We start from the raw sequence: 19683 nt of genomic DNA on the forward strand, positions 1-19683 counted from the left end.
GGAGAACAAAACCAAATGTCACCTGGAGAAATTCTCGCTGCTGCACCCCCAGGGGATGGAACGGCTGCCTCAGGATTAGCCCATCACTGAGAAAGCCGATGGTCTCTGAGGGGATTAGAGAGATGATCGATGCTGGGATTAGCTTGTGTGGTGGCTGCAGTGACAGCAGCGACCCAGAGCAGCAGCTCCACCCTGCCTGTGCTTGCACTGAGCCAGCCCGTCCCCAGCCCATCCCCGTGGTCTCCCGGGATGGTTCCCGAGCAGTGACAGCCCAGTGGGGAGGGACTGGGGGCAGCGCCGCTGCAGCCAGCACTGCCACAGATGTTCTGCATTTTGGCTTTCTCCCTCTTCCAGCCTCGTTAGTATTGAAATTAAAAGCAAGTGTTTGTGAATTGGTAGTTGTTCTCCAAGACCCTAATTAGCAAATCTCTTCATCCCCTGGGGCTGCAATCTAATAATCAAAAAAAAAAAAAAAAAAACCAAAAACCCCGGCACCCAAACAAGCCCCAAACCTTGTTTGATGGATCGAGAGTGCTACTGGAACAGTAGGAAATGGCTCTTCCTGCTTAGTATGGTAATTAAACACTTCAATTGCAATTATTTTTGCAATTAGATAAGTCTCTAATTGTTATCATAGGTGGCAGGGGTTTGGGTGTGTGTTTGCCAGTTCTTCAAGCTGGAGCGGAGCGTGGATGCTGCAGGCGGTTCAGGCCTGCTCCTGCCTGGTTTGCTTGGGGAAGAGGAGCTCTCCGTGTGCTCCTCTGCAGGGACACGGCTCCTGCTGCTCTGGAAAGCTGCTGATGAGGCACTTTCTCAATCTGCTCCAGAGGGCTCAGTCCAAGGGTCTCGTAGCTCCTTCTCCCAAAGCCGTATGAGGGAGGACCATGAGGGCACCTTACCTGCCAGGGCATCACCTTGCTGGGGCTGTTTCCTTGCCCACCGATGCTTTAGTGGGGTTTGGTTGGGTGCTGGGAGGCACTGGAGCTGCAATGCCCCCCCTCTCTTAGCCTTCCTTGCTCTCTGTAACCACTAACTAGAGGTGGAAGGGTGAAGCCCACAGAGGAACCAGTGGCGGGTGCTGACACTCAGCGCTGCGGTGGCTTGGGCCGTGTCGAGGAGGTGGGGGAGTGAGCGGGGTGTGCTGTGCCGGGTTGGGGAGCACGGGTGATGCTCACGGTGTGGCCGGAGCTCGGGGCCGGTCCGTGCCCGCAGCAAGCAGGGGGAGCTCCGAGCCAGCGGTGCCGCCCCTCCAGGTCCGCGCCTGAGGGGCGGCGAGGTGTCCCCTTCTCCATCAGCTCAGGGACCAGGGAGGGATCATCTGGCTGGTCCCACTGGGCACGATGTGCTCTGCCCTTGCCCAGGGCAGCCGTGCTTGTGTCCTGGGGGTTTGTGCTGTGTCCAGGTTCCGTCCCAGCAGAGGGATGGGGATGGGACAGCAGGGTGTAGCAGGGCAGGGAGGCTCTTCCCAGGACAAAGCACACCCAAAGAAATCAAGTATCTCATTTTCTTTCTGTCTTAAATAGATTTTTATACCGCTGATGATTTCTGCACAGGCTCGGGGCAGAAACCTCCTCTTCTGGGACTCTTAGTGTTGAGCTGCTGGGGAGGGCAGAGCCTGGGGCAAACCCTGGCTGCTCAAAGTCTCCCCATGGCCCAGCAGGCTCCAGGGCTTCTCTTTGCCTCGCAGTAGGGCTGGGACAGGGGACGTGGAGTAAGGGCAGCCCCAGGGATGCCAAACTCTCCCCAGCATGGGAGGCAGTCTTGACCCAGCACGCATGCTGAGGGACTGGGATGTCCTGTGCACAGACATCCAGCACTTGTGGCTGCCAACATCCACCATGCTGAGCCCTCCCGCCACATCACTCCCCCTCTACCAGCACCTTACCCCCTCAAAGGGGTGGATACATCCCTAGGACAGGGCACCAGGGAAGGTAGTGCCTGTGTTGCCTTTCTCCATCATAGGCTGGTCTGCCTGGCACCAAGATCTCAACAGCAGCCCCTTTCCCCCCCCCACCCTGTGCCCTTGCAGCCTGGCCCACTGCCATGGGTCTGGAGAGGGCACCCCCAGCCCTGCCCTGCCAGGGTCATGCACTGGTTCCTGACCCAGCTCTGCAGGCATCTCTTCCTGCTGGTGTGGGGCTTGATGCTGAAAGTGTCACTGCCCAGACAGGGCAGGGGAGATGTTCTTCTGCAGCTCCTCCGAGGGCTCTTCTAACACACCACCCTCCTGGGAAGAAACCTGGGTGGGCAGAGGCCTCTCCAGCAGTGTTTGGGGATGGAGTGAATGCCACGTGCCAGAGCAGGGATCCTGCAGGGGAACACAGAGGGAGATCAATGGCTTTACAGGATGCAGCTGGATCCATTTCCCCCCATCGCCTGCTCCCCAGTGTAAGGGATGCTGCATTCAGCACTTGCTGTGCCTGGGAGGGACCGTGATGTGATGCTGTGAGGATGCTCTCAGCATCCTCGACTAAATGTTGAGTGCTGACATTTGGGCAGAGCTGAGCAGGCTTGCATCACCCCAAGACCTATCACCCAACTCCCCTCTGAGCAGCATCACTTTGCTTTGTGGCTTTCTCTGCCTGTTCTTCCTGTCCCTCGGGCCACCAGCAGCAGCAGGGTTGTCAGTGTTGTAGCCTGACAAAAGTTGATGTTCTGAGGTTGGCAGTGCTCTGCTCCTGGGTGCTGCTTCTCCCATGGCCCCTCTCCTTGGTACTGCTGTGGGTCAGGGAATTTTTTGGTCAGGGACTCTTTGGGTGGGCATCCTGTACGAGGTAGCATTTCCTGTCCCCCACCCCCATGGTGCAGAAAGGATGTTTGTGGTCAAACCAGGACCTCAGATCTCCTGCAAAAAGGCCTCTACTTCATTCTGCTGATTAGATCAGCAGCCTCTCAGGGGATGGCTGGCATTTTGCGTTTTCCTCACGGAAGCTACGTGTGTCTTGGAACATATGCACAGAGATGGGAAGCATGAAGCAGAAGAGCTGGAATTGTTGTCCCCTCTGTCCCTGCTGCTGGGCAGTGACAGCAGCAGAGATGTCTCTGCCTTGTGTCTGCACTGCCAGGGGGATAAGTACTGTGTCTGCCCTGGGGAGCTTCACTCTGTGATTTCCAGACTGGGGGGTTCACCCTGCTCCTCTTGCAGGGCAGCAGTGATGCCTCCCCAAAGAACAGCATCTGCAGCCTCCAGTCCTCTGGTTCTCCTTCTGCTGATGGGCCATGGCATTTCCAGGGTGATTCTCAGGGAGTACCTCTGAGAAGTGTGGGTTGATGTTGCAGCCCAGGGCAGGGGGTCCCTGTGCTCCAGCTCCCTTTCAGCTGTGTGTGTGGACAGACAGACAGACAGACAGCTCTGGCTCCTGTTGTTGCTGTGACCTTGGCTAAGGTTAAAAGTGCTCAGTGTGCAGCAGGGACCAAGTGTGCCCAGCTCCCAGCACGTGGGTGACCGTATTTCCCCCCCAAGGCAGAGTCAATATGGAGAACCCAGGTTATCGGAGTGCAGCATTGGAGGGGAGCGCATGCGGAGGCCAGGGTGACCTTGCCTGACTCTTCCTGAAAAGTGCTGCACAAAGTGGCTCTCTGGAGCTGAGAGGCATCCCCATGCAGGGCAGGCGTGGCCTCCAGCACAGCAGCACTTGGAGAGAGCAGCACATGCCTCATGCAGCATCAGCTCTTCACCTCGGGAGCCCTGCCAGCATCTCCGCCAAAGCTGCTGGCAATTTATGTGGATGTAGGCTTGCATGAAAATGAAGTGTGCTGGAAATTCATAGTCTGAATGCAGCTGCTTCTGCAGTGCGTGAGGGACAGGCAGGATGCAGCATCTTCCAGGGCATCTCAGGCTGGTTCTATAAGCCCAAAACTCCAGGGCAGCCACAGAGGAGGGGCCCAGCTCTATTCATCTCCCCTGGGCTTGAGACTGGGTTTGGAGAGCAAACAGTGCTGCATAAAGGAGTGAGGATGCATCTCTGATGCTATCACCCTTTGCACCAGGTACCAGGTACCAGGAAGGGATGCCTGCCCCAGGAAAAAGGCAGTGGATGCCACAGCAGGGAAAGCAGCCTCCTCCCTCATTTTCACCCAGGGACCCTGGCCTTGTACTCACCCTGCAGCTCTTGCCTCTGCTGTTGAGTTTCTTGCTGAGGAAAGCTGAGTGTTGTCCTTTCAACCTCACACACAGGATTTTGGAAGAAGGCAGCCAGGAGTTGAAGGCTGGGAGATGTGGGTCCTAGGGCAGTGGGCTGGCTGAGACTCACAGAAAAGCTCCGGTGCTGGAAAGGTTAAATCGCACATGAAGACAGGAAAAAGAGAAAAAGAACAGACCAGTCTGTCAGTGCCAGCCTGGCTGAGCCTGGCTTTGGTCTGTGAAGCACCAGGTAGTGTCTGCCTGCTGTCTGTCCCCTGAGGGACACTAGGACAGTGACTCTTTCCGATGGGAACTTCTCTGCCCATGCATTGTGGCTGTGGTCCTGCCCTAAGCTGCTCTAAGCACAGCCGACATGCAAGAATGTGAGCCAGAGTCACTCATTCAGCTCCAGTGTTTTCTTCCCCAAAACTTCCCTGGTAGTGCTCCCTCTCACAGGATTTTGATTTCCCTGGACCTCAGGGTCCAGTCTCAGAGCCGACAGCCACGAGCATGACAAGCACCAGGTCTCTTCAGAGCCCTGTTCCATTGCACTGAAGCAGATTCCTGAGAGCACTTCAGTGCTCTTCTTTACTGGTTTTGTGTGAATTGCCTTCCTCTCTGATGCCCAGTGAGCAAATGGGAGCAGCTGTCTTCCCTTGCATCTCTGCTTGGCCCTGCACTCTCCACCCTACCTGGTCCTCAGCATTGGAAATGCCCTCCAGCCCTTTAAATGATGGGGGTTTCCTACAGCTTTTGATTCTCTGCCCTGCTCTTGACTGAGATTCCAAGTGACTCCTCAGACCAGCTGCACTTCTCCAGTATTTCCACTCTCGTTTGTTAGTCTTTTCCCTATGCCTCAGAACTGAAAAGGACATTGTTATTAAGGGCAGCGGTTCAAAATTCTGCTGGTTGTGCTTTCCCTTGTATGACCCCATGGAGCTGCTCTGAGCAGAGCTCTTCTGAGCTCTGGGTGTTCTTATCTGGAGGGTGTTATGAGTTTTTGGAATTATTTATGTTGGTCTTTTCCTGTTAACATGTTCAGGGCAGATGACTCGGAAGACTCTGTGGAGAGGAAGAGGGGAGAGGAACCAGCTCGGTTTGTGCTGCGGGTGGAGTTGGCTGCCAGGTTTTGGTGAATGGGTAAATCCTGTGCTCAGCTGTCCTGTGTGGTATTAGTTGATCCTAATCATCTGCCAACAGCAGATCTTTCTGTATCTGACTATGGAGAAAAGGGCTGGAAGGGGCCACATATGATCGTTGGTGCAACAGTGCTGTGAGGTGAGGGGGCCACGAAGAGAAGGAGAGAAAGTAAAAGCAGTACCTTGAGGTGCTCGAGCAACTCTTTATCTGATTGTGAGCAGAAACCACAGTGGTGATGCTGTGTAGGACGGGGAGGCAGCTCTCTAGATTTTGAAAGGTCAAGAAACATTCCCTTACTTGAGCCTTCCCTCTGGGGAACCAGGGGAAGAATTTTTTATACCCAGAAAAGATGGGAGAGGTAAAGCCAGGAAATCAGTGACCCTGCCCTCTGCCTGACGAACAGAAACCCATTTTTCTTCCCCTTTTACCTCCCTCCAAGTCATTATTCTCCCTTTGTGGTACGGCAGCATTTTGAGAAGACACTGGCATTTATATTCTCTTGTCTCTTGGCTGTGTAGGGTGATCCCGACAGCCTGTTCCCCATCTCCAGCTCTCCCAATTGAGCTGCAGAGCCTCAGTGCATGAGCTCCTGGCTTGCCCAGGGGCTGCACTTCTGTGTGAGCAAACAGGACAGCTCTCATTGTCTCTCCATGTTTGCAGAAACACCTCCACCACCTTAGGCACGTGTTTTCCATATGTTTTTATATACAACCTACAGTTTACCAAATGCTATAACTTTGGGCTCCTCATTAATTCCTTGGAAACTGAAAAATGCAGCCCCAGGACCTGCGTTCTTGTATTTGTTCATGTTAATCCATACCCCTGTATCTCTTCCTCTGCCTCCCTCCCTTGGCTAAAGTCACATTGGTGACTTGGGGGAGGCACGATGCTGCCTCAGCCTTTTGGGTGGCTCTGAACTTTGGTTCACCTCCCTGAGTTCTCCTTTTGGTGGCTCAAGACTGTTTCTGGGGCAGGATCAAGGGCACGTGCTGTGAGAGCGCACGAGCGCGGTTTCTTTGCTGGCACGCTGGGAACAGGGAATCAAAGGACTCCTTATCTATGGATGGAAAGTTTCTGGGCTGCTTATCAGGCATTGCTTAGAGGTTAGATTAGTCTCAGGAGCAGCAGATTGACAACCTGCCTCTCCGTTCTCCTTGTGCTTGGCTGAGTGAACACCTTGGAGTGAGGCAGTGAGAGGGTGCCACAGCCCCGTGGGGACATGGGTGCCCAGGGAGAGGGCTGGGGACACAGCCTGGCACAGATCTTGCCCACTTTGCTCCCATCCTGCTCCCTCACTGCACCCCTTGGTGGGGTTGACCCTCATAAAATACTTGGGATGACGCTGAGGGAATTTTTGGCTCGAACTTTACATGGGTATTTGTATTCCTAAAAGCATTTGCCAACCAAATTTGGGCTACTCCTGCCTCTTTCCAGAGATGGGAATGGAACTTGCTGTTGGCTGAATTCACTGCTGGTGCAAACTGATAGCTGAAATGCTGAGGGTGCGTGGCTCGGACTGAAAGGGAAGTGGCTGAGCTGCTCTGCAGGGAACTGGGGACCCAGATTTTGGCTCCTGCAGGGACTTTCTGCCTGGCTGCAGGTGCTCTGACTCTGTGCCCCAGGACTAATTCCTGATTTCCCCTCTGTGATGGGCAGTCACCTTTCCTGGGCCCCTGCAGCTCTGCTGTGTGCCCAGACTTTGCTGGCTGTTCCTCACTGGGACATGGCTGTTTTTGGGGAGCAGCCCCAGCTAACGGCTGCACCCCATCTGTACAGCAAATTCTGAAGGCAAAACTGTCCCCATTACCCAGCAAAGCCAGGGTGACAAGTTTTGTGGTCCCTGTGAACAGTGGCAGTTCCAGGGGAAGGCCAGCCATGTGGGAAGTTGGAGTACCTGGGCTTGTGCTGCCAGCATGGAGGGGATGCAAGCTGTGGTTGGTGAGGGATTCCTGTGGATGGTGATGAAATTCTGAATTTACCAGTTGCCTGGGCAAGGATTGCCTGCTGGGGCATCAGTTTGTTGCTTAAAAGTCCATGGAAATTGTGGGGTCCCCAACTCTGCCTTCCTCTCTGGGGACAGACCTACCATTAGAGTCCCTACTGTAGGAAGGCTCTTACCTCTTGAGGGCTCCATCGGTGAGCAGTGTCCCCTTCTTGTTCCTTACCTCCAGTTTCAAGGGTTTACCCTCCTGCCTGCCCCTGGGCTGGGCCTCCTGGAGGGGAGGCAGGTGGGAGTTCCTGGGGTGTCCCATCCTCCAGCAATGCAGCAAGTGCTGGTACGCCACTCGGAAATCCCTGTTGAGTGTCCCGTAGAGGATGGGGTTCAGGGCTGAGTTGGCATAGCCCAGCCAGAGAACAATGGACATGGGTGTGCCTTTCACCCTGCTGTCCCCCCACACCCCCCGGTACGTGAACATGGTGAAATAGGGGAACCAGCACACGATGAACGCTCCCAGCACCACTGCCAGCGTCACGGTGGCTTTGTGCTCTTTCACCATGGGTAGCGTGGAGGTGTTGCCCCACATGTGGTTGATCCTCTTGGCTTGCTCCCTCGCTATCTTCAGTATCCGGTAGTAGGTGATGCACATGATGACCAAAGGGATGTAGAAGGTGAGCAAGGCGTCCACTAACCCATACACAAAGTTCACCTCCAGCGTGCACTCCTTGTTGCAAGGGCCTGTGTTTTGCACTGCTGTCCCGTTGGTGTTCCAGCCCAGGTGGATGGGGAGGAAGGAGACCATCAGTGAAACAGTCCAAATAACACCCAAACCCACGGCCACGCGGGAGGGAGTGACCACCTGGCGGTAGCGCAGTGGGGTGGTGACGGCAAAGTAGCGGTCCAGGCTGATCATGAAGAGGTTGAGGATGGAGGCTGTGCACAGCATGACGTCCAGGCTGGTGTAGATGTTGCACAAAACGCTGCCAAAGGGCCACTCCTTGGTGAGTTCATAGAAAGCAGAGAATGGCAGCACCAGAAGCCCCACCAGCAGGTCGGTGATGGCTAAGGAGACAATGATGCAGTTTGTCAAGCTCCGGAGCCGGCGGTCGAGGGTGACGGCCAGGCAGACGATGATGTTACCACAGAGAGTGATCACGATGAGGATGACGAGGCAGGACCCGACCAGCAGCTGCAGGGGAAAGTCCATCCTTTTTTGAGAGCTTGTGTGGTTGTAACATGGATCCATGGCGTCACTGCAAGGATGGAGCAGTCCTGCTCCCATCAGCTCCAAAGCTGCTTGGAGTGAGCCTCTACCAGGCAGACCTAGAGCTCTTCCCAAAGCGACCCTTGGTCTACAGTGACCTTGGAGAACATTGCAGAGTCACTTTACATGTTCAGCCTTGTGTGCTGGGAATGACATGGTCTAGGAAAGACATGGCACTGCAACTCACTTGTGTCTCTAGCTCCCCTCTGGGAGTTCAGTGCTGGAGCTGACGTCCTGTGGCAGCTGCTGGTGGATCTCAGCTGCTCCTTTTCCTTTCCTGCCTTCTCCTTTCCTCTGAGTGACCATGGGGTCAGGTCCTGTGGGGTCTCATGCCCTCTGCATGTTTCGTTACTGACAGTGGTCAGCAGTGCTCCAGCAGAGACAGAGCTTTGCCACCTCCTGAGGACAACCTGCAAAAGAAAGTGTCTGGTGAGGCCCTGGCACAGGGTGCCCAGAGAATTTGTGGCTGCCCCATCCCTGGAGATGTTTGAGGCCGGGTTGGACGGGGCTTGAAGCAACCTGGGATAGTGGAAGATGTCCCTGCCCATGGCAGGGGGTGGAACAAGGTGCTCTATAAGATGCCTTCCAACCCAAACCATTCTGTGATACTATAAAAGCATCAAGTCAGAGATGCAGTGGGCAAAGACCCTTTAAGCTTTCCCTCAAACCCCTCCAGAAACAGAGTGTCCACACCTTCCTGGCTGCTCCAGCCCACTCAAGCCCAAATTGGAAAGTCCTTTGGCAGCCAGGCACCTGTGTACCTGTCAGCTGGGCTCTCCCAGCCCTAGGGGTGCCCATGTAATGTAGGGATGTCGAGAGAAGGGCAGGGATTTTAAAACCATCACATTCCTGTAGGCTTGCAATAGAAGTGAGAACAAAGAGGATATGAAGAAACAATTTTCCTGAGAAAGCAGTTCTTATGCAATCCAGCAAAATTAGTCACAACTGCGTAATTTCTGAATCTTGGCTGTGGCTGCCAGTCCCATTAAACTTTGCCCTTGTGTCTGTGCTCTGCAGCAGCCCAACACCTTGGGTTGGTCCCTGCCATCACAAATCACAGTAGCTCCTGTAGCCTGTATAGGAAATCCCCACTCTGCTCTGGGTCTTGGAAGGGAAGAGGAACATCCCTTTTCCTGTCTGTTTTCTGTCTGGATACAAATAACAAAAATCCGCATTTTGTAAGGGAAGAAACAACAGAGCAAACCACTCTAACTTCCAAATGAGCTGCTGATTATGGTGATCTCCAAGACCCCACCACTACTAGATTCAAAGGGACCTTGGTTCCTTGACTGGAAGCAATACCCATGTTGGGAAGATCCCTAAAGGGGAACTGAGGCACTGCAGGGACAAGAAAGAGGGCTGGGAACAGGCTGAGGAGCTGGACTGACTGTGCTGGGACCCTCATGGAGCTGCCTGTGTCCAAGCTGTGGTCTCCCACCATGATCTTCCCAGATGAGATAAGGGGTCTCCTCATCCTCCTCGATGTGCTGGTGTGGGAGAGCTGCACTGGTCCCCATGGGCGGTGCACGACCCAGCTCTGCAGGCTCTCTGCACCCCAGAGAGACTCCATGAAGCCCTCCCTGGTGGTGCCCAGGATCGTGCATGAAGGTAGAGCTGATTTTCTGCAGAGAGCAACAGGTTGCAGAGATGGAGCAATAAGAAGAAACTCCAGGAAAGGAAAAAGTCCAGCCTTGTCAGAGGACTAACGTGAGATTTTGAAGTTAAACTCCCCCTGCAACAACAAGATAACACTGTGGCGCAGGTTGAAATACTCTTCAGATGATTTATGTCTTTGATTCAAGTCTAAAGGCATGGGGGCCACGGGAGGGAGTATACCAGGGAGGCTGCATGAGTAAACAACTACTGATTGCCAGGAACCATATGGGGGCGAGACTGGGACTGGACCACTGAGATTAGAGGCGATACCCAGAGCCCTGCTGCTTCCAAAGGCAGGGAAAGCGAACAACAAGCCATGAACCCACCTGTAGGAAGCCTTTTGCTGAGCAGAGCAAACTGATTGCCAGAGAGGAGGCCCTCTGAGTTTGGGTGCTGGGATTGAGGCTGTTGGGAGAAGGATGCGATGCTTTCAGCCACGGCAGCAGTGTGTGGAGCAGTTCCTCACCTCCAGCTGCAGCGCAGGCTCTTGCCATGGAAAGCTTTTTGTTCACTCACAAAAGGAGTGTGGAACAAGCTGAACGCTGCCTGCCCACTGATAGCAGCGAGGAGAACAGGTTGTTCTCACAGAAGGGTATTTCCAAGTGAAAGGGATGTGTTTTCATTGCTACCAACATGTGGAAATGGCAGATTAAATTATAGGGGGAGTAGCACACTTAGAAAATGCTGTGGGTGGATGGCAGCCTCCTACGTGGCTGCTTTGCCACACACCAACAACCTGCTCCTGCCTCTGGCTCTTGCAGCTCTGCTGGGCCTTGCCTCGGGCTCTGCTGCTGGGTCCCAGCTCTGGGCACGTTGGCACGTTCGGCTCCTGCCACAGTGCCAGGGCAGCTCCCGGTGCAGCCCTGCACTGCAGATGTGCCCGGAAGGAGTTTTGCTTCTTCTTGCTTTTTCAGAGTAGCTCAGGGCAAGGAGTGGGCATTTGCAAGGGGACAGTGGTGTCCCCATCCCTGCAGAGGAGTCCAGGTAGAGCTGGGGACTCCGTGCTCAATGTGGGCTGCAGGGCTGAGCTGCCTGCAAACCCTTGGGGATGTTCCTCCGTGGAGTGGGGCAGGACCTGCCTCCTGTCAGCTCTGATGTGAGATGCTGCAACCTTAACTGCGGTGGAGGTGCCAGAGACTTTCCCATATCAGCCAAATTATCTCAAGGAAGCACTCCCCCAGGTGAGCATAGCCTCTGGACATGGCTTTGCAGGAAAAGCAGACTGGAGGGCTGGTATTGATGGGGGGCTGTCAGCTCACTGCTGTCAGGACACAGACCCCAGGTCCAGCTCAGAGCTCTTTCCTGGAGCACTGGCTCTCTGTGACTCCACATGCACCCCTGGCTTTCTGCCTGGGTCACTTGCAGCCACATTCAGTACCTGTGCCCTCTGCTCCCGTTGTGTTTTGGCAAAGCGAGTGGATTTCCTCCTCGATGCACGAGTGGAGCAGCTGTTTCCTGTGGCAGCAACAGCCCGAATAAATGGTACCTTTCCAGCCCTGTCTCACCAGGCAGCTTTTACGTTTACCTGATTATCCTCATTATCACAGCCTGGATCTGTTCCTGGTTCAAAATCACCCTCCTGGCATTGAAGGAACCAGAGCAGGGCATTGCTTCTGGGTCATCTTTCTTGTGCCTTTTCCAGTGGTGCTGGTGTTCTGGTGGACACTATCTCTGCTGTGAGGACTTGTCAGGTTGCATTTGTTTTGTTTGCAGTCATCCTGGGGTTCCCTAAAAGCCAGATATTTTTCCTATGGTGTTTTCAGCTGCTTAGAGTAGCAATTTTTGCTTTTAGACCCTAAGCATGTGAGCTTGTGCAGCCCAGTGTGTTTCTGTTAATCTTCAGATCCTCTGGTTCTTCTGCTGTCGTACTTAGTCCCTTGTCCAGTGCAAAACTTCTCCCAAGTTTCTCACCAGAACATTTTTCCTATAGAAATCCTCATTTTCTGAGCCAAGGTCACTAATGAAAACCATTAAATAAAATTTACCTCTAGGTTGATCTTTAAGGAGCTCTGTTCATAGCCTTCTTTGGTGCATTAACGATCCTTCCATTGTAATATCCTATAGTCTCACCATTATCCTCTTTACAATTCTCATAGTAATTTCTGTCTTCTCGCTCCTGAATAGATATTTTCTGCTCTGTTGCAGTCCATGTTGCATTAGATCCACTGTGTTCCCCTTTAAAATGGCATTTATCTCCCCTGGGGAGGGGGTTGTGATTTATTCACAGGAAATTTCTGTTGCATTTTACCTTTTTATTACCCCTCCCCTTCTCTCAGCATCCTTTCCTCCAACATCATTAATTCCAGCACTTGGTGCACTTTTGCAGTAAGATTAATGGGATGCAGTGCTGGCTCCAGCAGGGAATGCATTGGCTCCTCTCCCTTCCTGTGCTTCCACTTCTGGCACATCAGGTTTGTTTTAAACCTGTTAAAAGCCTGGGTGCATCAGCACTATAAGCAGACACGTGGGAAGAGAGGAGCACTCAGGGAGTGCCTGAATGTGGCAGCCTCTCTTTGGGAAGCGTTTCCCACTTCTGGGAAGGACAGAGGTGGTGGGGGGCTCAGGAGAAGTGCCACGTGAAGCTTTTTAGCTCTGTCCTACGGACAGGAGGGCTCTGCCCTTGCAGACCTGAAATGTTACTCTGCCTCCCATGATAGCTTCTTTCTGAGAAAGGTGCTGGCAGAAGTCACTTAAGAGCAAAGTGCATTCCCTGGCCATGCAGAGCTCACAGCAGAGCATTGTGGCTTTTTCTAAAATTCTGTTCAACTCCTTCCTGAGATTAAACATCTGGGCATGCTGGGAGAGGTACTTCAGCCAAGAGATGGGAGTGTGGGGGTTTCTTCTGGTCTGAGAGAGGGTGTTTGATGTCTGATGGTGGGAATTGCAAAACTCCCAAGCTGGGAATGGGCTTCTTGATCCCCTGCCAGATCCATGAGCCTGACTCACAATGGGACAAGAGCAAATTTGCCGGAGGTAGGACTTGAAGGCAATGTCAGAGAGGACAAATGTGAGGAGACACTGGTGTCCTGCCTGGCTGTATCCCCAGACACTTCTGTCCCTCTTCCTTGGGCTTCTCCAGAGCTTGGTGCTCTCTCTGCCCTATCCCAGTGTGATGTCTGATACAAAGCAGCAATTACTACCTCTGGCATGAGCAGAGGGGCTGGGGGAAGCTGGACAAAATCCCCATCACTGCCACCAGCCCTCCATCAGGCTTCCCCAGGAGGAAAGGAGCTCTGTGGGTTAGAAGCTGTTCAGGACCCCTGAAAGCAGGAAATGTGAAGAGGTATGTGAAACCCAACAGAGCAGTCAGCATTCTGAAAGTTTGCTTGGCACTGAGTATCCAGGAAAGGTGAAACTGAAATCAGAGGTGTCGGGCTCATGAGTGTGCTTGGAGCTGCCTGAGTTTCCGGGGTTCAGCTTCCTGCTGAAGCCTATTCCAGGCAGGGATAACGAGCACTGCACACCTCTGGGGACTGCCCATCCCTCCTGAGCTGCACAGATCTGGCCATGCCCTGGGCTGGGGCAGCAGCAGATCCCCACCAGCTGCCAGGGTGTGCAGGGCTGGAGTGCTCAGAGAAAAGGGCTCGGGCAGGTCGGTGCAAGAAGTCAGCAGCAAACCTCGTGGGGAGGCTGCTTGGGCAGAGATGCTGCAGATGTGCAGGGCTCTGCCTCTGTGCTCTGGGCACACTCCACCCATGTCCTTCCTCTGACCCTGATGTTCTTGGATCCCAAGAACATCAAGCTGTCCCCACCAGCAACAGCCAAAAAAGTCCCCAAACTGGCTTCCACTCCAGCTACCACTGAACGCTGATGGCACAAGGGTCTGACGAGTGACACCCTCTTGCTCTGACCCAGCTGGCCCGCTGCAGGGTCCCACTCAGCAGCGACCCACCCTCTAAATCTCACTTAGAAAGTATTTTACCGGCGTAGCAACTCAGCAAGAAGGCAAAAGCTTTACCTGGGAAAGGTGCTGCTTTCTCACAGCCCCTGCGCGTGTGGGAGCCTTCAGTGGCTGCACTGACTCCAACTTTCCCCCGGTGCGTGTGGCTCAGTTGTGCAGGAAGAAGTGTGTGCTGGAGCGGCGGCTGCCTCGGTCCCTCTCCTCTCCTCTCCTCTCTCCTCTCCTCTCCTCTCCTCCTCCCTCGTTTCCTCCCTCCTCTCGAACCAACCTCCCTCCCTGCTCTCGTACCAATATCCAGGCAGCGATGACTGCAACATGAGTCAGACCTCAAGTGGGTGGGATCAGAGCAGTGAACTCAGACACCGAGGTTATCATCCGGCAAATTTGAAATGCTGAAAGTGAGCCCAGCTCCGTGTCGGGCTCTGCCGAGCCGTGCCTGGCACAGAGAGGGGGGTGGGATGCCTGCTGCCTCCCGCTGCTGCTTTCCTGAGTGATACCATCACCTTCCTCACTCACCTGAAGTTTTAGGGCCCTTGTTGCTGGTTTGCCAAGGGCGAAGGTTCCCTCCCTCCCTCCCGGCTCTCTTCTGCAGGGACACGCTTGCCTGCCGTAGGGAGCCCTGATGCCGTCACTCGTTCCCAATTTTTGGCTTTGCAATCCATGTGAGCCCCCTGAGAGCAAGCAGAGCCGACCCTGGAGTGGGATATCAGAGATGGCTCAGGGAGGCTGGTGACTCTTGTGTTGAGCTGGGGACTGAAAAGGAAGAAGGTCGGGTAGCTGTAAAAGTGGGTGGAGGAAACTGGAGCCCAGCCAGCGCTGGGGTACACATCTGCTCCTTGTGCAAGTGGATGTGGCAGGAAAAGCCACCACCGCTTCATCTTTCCCTCAAGGCTGCACTCACCTCTCCTGAAAATTGTCTCCTTTGCGTGCGATAGCAAGGAGGAGCCATACAAAATGACAAACAGGGACTGACAGCCTTTCGTGTCTCTCAAATCTTTCATCTGTGGGTTTCAAAGCACTGTGCAAATATCAGCTGCTGGGCCAGCTGTGAGAGGACCTGTTTCCCCTTTTAGCTCTCCCTCCTGAGCAGAGCAGGTCCTGGGCTGGCAGCAGAACTCCAGCGAAGCTTGGCTACCCCCTGGCTCCGCAGGGCCCGGGGAGAGCAGCGTAGGGAGCGATGCCTTGTGAGGGAGGTGCTTCAGTCCCCACCAGCTGCTTCCAAGTTTCCCATGTAAATAGCCAAGGATGGACTTACTGCACTCTGGATGTGGCCCTGGGCACGCTCCCTGCTGCTCCCCCCGCTGGGCTGAGCTCCCCCAGTGCCCTGCACTGGGAATGGAGTGCACATCCCAGCCTCCCTCTCTGCCAAAGGGGGATACCGGCGGCACTGGCACACAGACCAAAACGCCTTTGATCTGTTTATCTCTGCAGACCAAAGCACAAATCTATCTTTAATAAGCTTATGATCTGCTGGAACCAGAGAGTTTTCCCGCTGATCAGTAGCCCTGTGAGGGTGTCTGGGGTAGCTGAGCCATGGACTGGCTGCCAGATGCTTCTCAAGTGGCTGGGGTGTGCGGACGCAGAGGGATCCGTCCTCACAAACAAGATTCAAATCTGCTCAGGAGTGCCTGCATCAGCCAGAGTCTCTGGGGTGCTGATTTATTACAGGGGCCCTCGCTTGGCTCTGCTCTTCGAGGGATCTTTCATCAGGAAGTCTCAGGATGAGAAGTGCCACAGACGGGCAAAGTACTCTGTTTACTGGGGCAGGATTCCCTCTCCAGCCCCCTTGCACTAATCCCTCCCTATAAAAGGGCCCTGCTGTCCACAGGGCTGGCTCTGAGTTCAGTGTGCTCTATCTTCCAAAAATCTCTGGAGAAATTTGAGGGTGCATTTGGGGATGCAGTGGTGGAGCGTCTCCAGACTTGCAGGGGCATCTGGGTCATAGGCAAACCCACCACTTCTGCAAACCCTTGAGCATAGGAGAGCCTCAAACTCTGACCTTGTGCAGTGGCCGGGTGGCTGTGGAGCCTCTGAGGTGCCATACGGGGTCATACCCTCAATCCAAGTTCCCTGGAAGCAGTGCAGCCTGCATGGACTGTGCAAGGAGTGTGGGAAAGCAGCTGGATCTCGAGCTGAAAGGAGCCGTGCAGGGGCATTCCTGCTGGCATGGACTGCTGTGCTCTGTGCATCTGCACCCTGGGAAGTGGCAGATGTGATACCTGCAGAGCCTGTGGCTGGAAAGCATCATCATCAGCAAGCTCTGAAAAGGGAGGAGGCACTTGATACTCATCAGACCTGATGGCTGACCTGCCACACGGCCACCTCGACCAGGCTCGCTGTCCTGCACGGGGCAGGCAGCAACCAGGGATGCTAAGAAACGGGAATGCTCCCTGAGTGGGCTGTGCGGAGCCAAGGAGTGAGTAACGAGTCAGGAAATGGCAAGAGGTCTCTGACATTCTGTGTGTATCTGCGTGTAAGCAGCAGTTATTAAAGGCTACAGCAATGCTGGGAGATGGGAAAGTGCAGGAGAAGTCAGGGCAAGTTAGGAACTCCAGGAATGCGAGATTTGGCAAAAACAAGAGCTCCTGAAAAGCCTCAAATAGTGAAGACATGCCTGGGAGATCACATACGGCAGCTCAGCTCTGAGAAGGGCTCAGAGGTGCAGCTCTGCGCTGCTCTCCCCAGCATGAGCTGGGTTTGGAAAAGCCGAAGGGGGAGGGGGAAGGGGAGTAGAAAATACATACTAAACAAAGCATCTGGGTGCAGAGCAGGCTGAGAGGGGTCGGTGACATGTTCCGTAGGGTTTTAGAGACATTTGTGTGGACTCTGGCAGAAGATTGTAGATTAGAAGATTGTGCTGAGTTGTTTCCTTTGGAAAAATCAAAAGTGAAAAGCCATGGAAAGGTACTGACCCCACCACAGGCTGCTGAACTTCCTGGCTAGCAGGGAGAGGCCAGTAACTTATTCAAATCATCAGAATACTTTGATTTCCAGTGGATTATATCCACAATGAAAATAAAGGACAGAGACCTCCTTGGTATGCTAATAACCTTTTCTCCTTCATAAACAAAAAAAAATAAATCCAGCTAAGTCCTGTCCTGGACAAAAGGATAAATAATGACAGAAATCTTGGATATTCCCTGCCAGGGACTGCGTAAGCCAGAGCATACTCATGGGAAATAAATATTACAGGGAAAGGACATGTTAAACATCTGCAGTGAGTCTGGGGCTGTGCAAGGAATTGCTCCTGCCTGCAGGCCAGGCAGCTCCCCAGGGTGGTGGGAGACCCTTGCTGGGCTGTGGCTGAGCTCCAGTGCAACATCCTGCTTGCGTATATATTTCTGGCATGCCATTAATCCTGGCTGTTCCAGGAATATCTCTGTCCAAAGGCACCTTTCGGGTACGGGGATGGATGTAATGGAAAAGAGGAGGATGCCCGGGCCTTTCCCAGCCTTTTGTTTTCTGCAGTGCTGATCCCAAGGATGCTTAGCAGGATCCCATCTGCTGTGATATAGTGTCAGACTATAGACACAGTCTGTGACATATATCTGAAGCTTCTCTGAGTGCAGAGAGAGGATGCTAGAGGTTTATTTCCAGGTTGTCGGTCTGTTCGTGTTATACAAAGCTCTCCAAGCTCTAATGAGTACTAGAGAGTGCTGCTGGCTCCACGCTACTACGGAGCTCCTTCAGGGAGTTGAAGGCTCACATTTTCCAGTGTGTCCAGGGTCAAGGAGGGTCCTCTTCTCACTCAGAGCTGTTCCTAGATTAAACTGTGTAGGGAGGAGCAATTTGTGGACACCAGCACAGGGGTTTTCATCTCTCTGGTGTACTGTAATGAGAAAGGGATCAGCTGAGGTCCATGGGAGGAGGTGACAGTCACTCTCTCCAAACCACAAGGCTGCGAGGGGAGCAGGAGTCTTGGCAGAGTGTGACCCACCCCCTGAGTGCATGAGGCATCCCTGGGAAGGGAGCAACTGGCTCTGGCTCCAGTGAGTGGATCTTCTTGGGCTTTATCACTAATCCTGCCAAATGTGATTGTGCACATCCTCGTTTTCCAGATAAATATTTAATCCTCCTCCAAGCACCACTGAGATTGTGGTCTGGGTGATATCTTGTGGTTAATTTGGGGTTGTGCAGAGCTGTTGCTCTCCGTGTATGGAGGAGGCTGAGCTGTGGTCTAGGAGCAGAGAGAGAATGGAATGCTTTGCACTTTACCCCTTCTCAGACTCCTCCCAGCATTCCTGTCAGGAAAGTCAGCCAGTTTCTGAGGGAATGATCTGTCTGGTTTCAGTTTGGGGTGAGTGATATCTGCTCTGTGTATGTAAGGGCCTGTTCTGAGGAGTCCTCACAGCTTCACAGAGAAGAATTCCTTGCTCGAGCCACAGGTGCTTCCAAAGCCTTTCCCTGCAAAGCTGGCAGGAGGCTGTGCTGCTGGGCACAGGGCAGGGATGAAAGGATTATCAAAACGCTGCCCTGCAGCGGGACCTGCCGTGGGGCTGGCAAGGAGCACAGGGCTCTGGGCATGGACCTGGCTGCAGGCATGGCCCAGGCAGGCTGCTGGCCACCAGCTCCCACCCTGTGCAGGGACCCTGCTGTGCCCCTCCCTGAGCTGCCAGCACGAGCAGACGGGGCACAGGGAGGCCCTGCAAGGACCGAGGTTGCAGAGGAACCATGAAGCCAAAGCAGTGCTGAGGTGCTCCCAGCACAAGATGAGGAGCTGGGGACTGGTGTGGCTGCACGACACCAGCAACGTGTTTGTTTGTGCCACCTCCATCTCCTGTCCCACTGCCGGTAATTTCACCAGAACTGGGGCTGTGTCTGTGGGATGCTGATCCCTGGTGCAGTGGTGCTGCAGCTGCAAGTCAGGTAGGACTGGTTAAAGCAGCAGAGGATCTCTCTGCCCTGACCCACAGTGTAAGTGTCCCCTGCTGCAGGGGGCAATTCTCACAGTCCCAGGCTGGATTCTACCTGGTTCCAGCCTGCCTCTTGTCTCCTAAGGACCTGGAGCATCTACCAGGGTGAGCAAAGCCAACAATGCCCTTCCTCTTCATGGAGGCTGAAAAGCTCCAACGGTGAGGAGCACACGTGGTAGAGGCCCGGAGAACATGTCCCCTGAGGAAAGACTGACGGGATTTTGATGGAGCAGATGTCATAACCTGCTCATGTTTCCAGTTTTGCCACAGGGAAGGTGAGCAGGAGCTCCGTACCCCTGAGACGAGGAGTAGCAGCCAAGGGCTTAGAGTGCAACATCTAAGATTATTTGAGACTTACTCATCATAAGGATAGTCATGCACTGGAAGGAATTTCCTGAGTAAGTGTAGGTTGGACAAAGTCCTGAAGTCCTCCGGGCGTTGGAGCACCTGGCAAGAGGCATGGCTAGCAGCAACCACTCCCGTGTCCTTCAACTGCTTTCACATCTTCCATCTCCACAACACCCTGCACCATGAGCTTCTAGGAACCATCAATGTGGGAATGGGGTAGCTGCCCCTAGTGACAGACCTGCTGCCTAATAATAATCACCTATTAAAAAAAGAAATTAAAGCAGGCTGTGAAGTGTACCTGGAGCCTTCCCCTGCAAACCACAAGCTGAGGCTTGTGACAGGCACTCGGTGACTGCTGCGCTGTGCCCAGGATGGGCTCACCTCTGGACTGGTCCTGCC

At 53.9% G+C, this 19683-nt stretch overlaps 1 protein-coding gene across 1 annotated transcript; it reads right to left on the reverse strand.

Moving 5' to 3' along the window:
• Window positions 1-1490: 1490 nt before the first annotated feature.
• Window positions 1491-14264, reverse strand: HRH2 (histamine receptor H2). The gene is made up of 4 exons (XM_010399685.4): window positions 14081-14264; window positions 7382-8876; window positions 4103-4268; window positions 1491-2308 (listed from the first exon to the last, which is right to left on the reverse strand). Exons 2-3 carry the CDS (start codon window positions 8482-8484, stop codon window positions 4250-4252), a joined length of 1122 nt encoding a protein of 373 aa, XP_010397987.3. The 5' UTR covers window positions 8485-8876; window positions 14081-14264; the 3' UTR covers window positions 1491-2308; window positions 4103-4249.
• Between the last annotated feature and the right edge of the window lie 5419 nt (window positions 14265-19683).

The sequence above is a fragment of the Corvus cornix genome, chromosome 13 (genome assembly GCF_000738735.6).
Source record: "Corvus cornix cornix isolate S_Up_H32 chromosome 13, ASM73873v5, whole genome shotgun sequence".
NCBI lineage: Eukaryota > Metazoa > Chordata > Aves > Passeriformes > Corvidae > Corvus > Corvus cornix.

Excerpts from the sequence above, each read along its gene's own strand:
- HRH2 (XM_010399685.4), bottom strand. The coding sequence starts at position 8,484 with ATGGGAGCAGGACTGCTCCATCCTTGCAGTGACGCCATGGATCCATGT.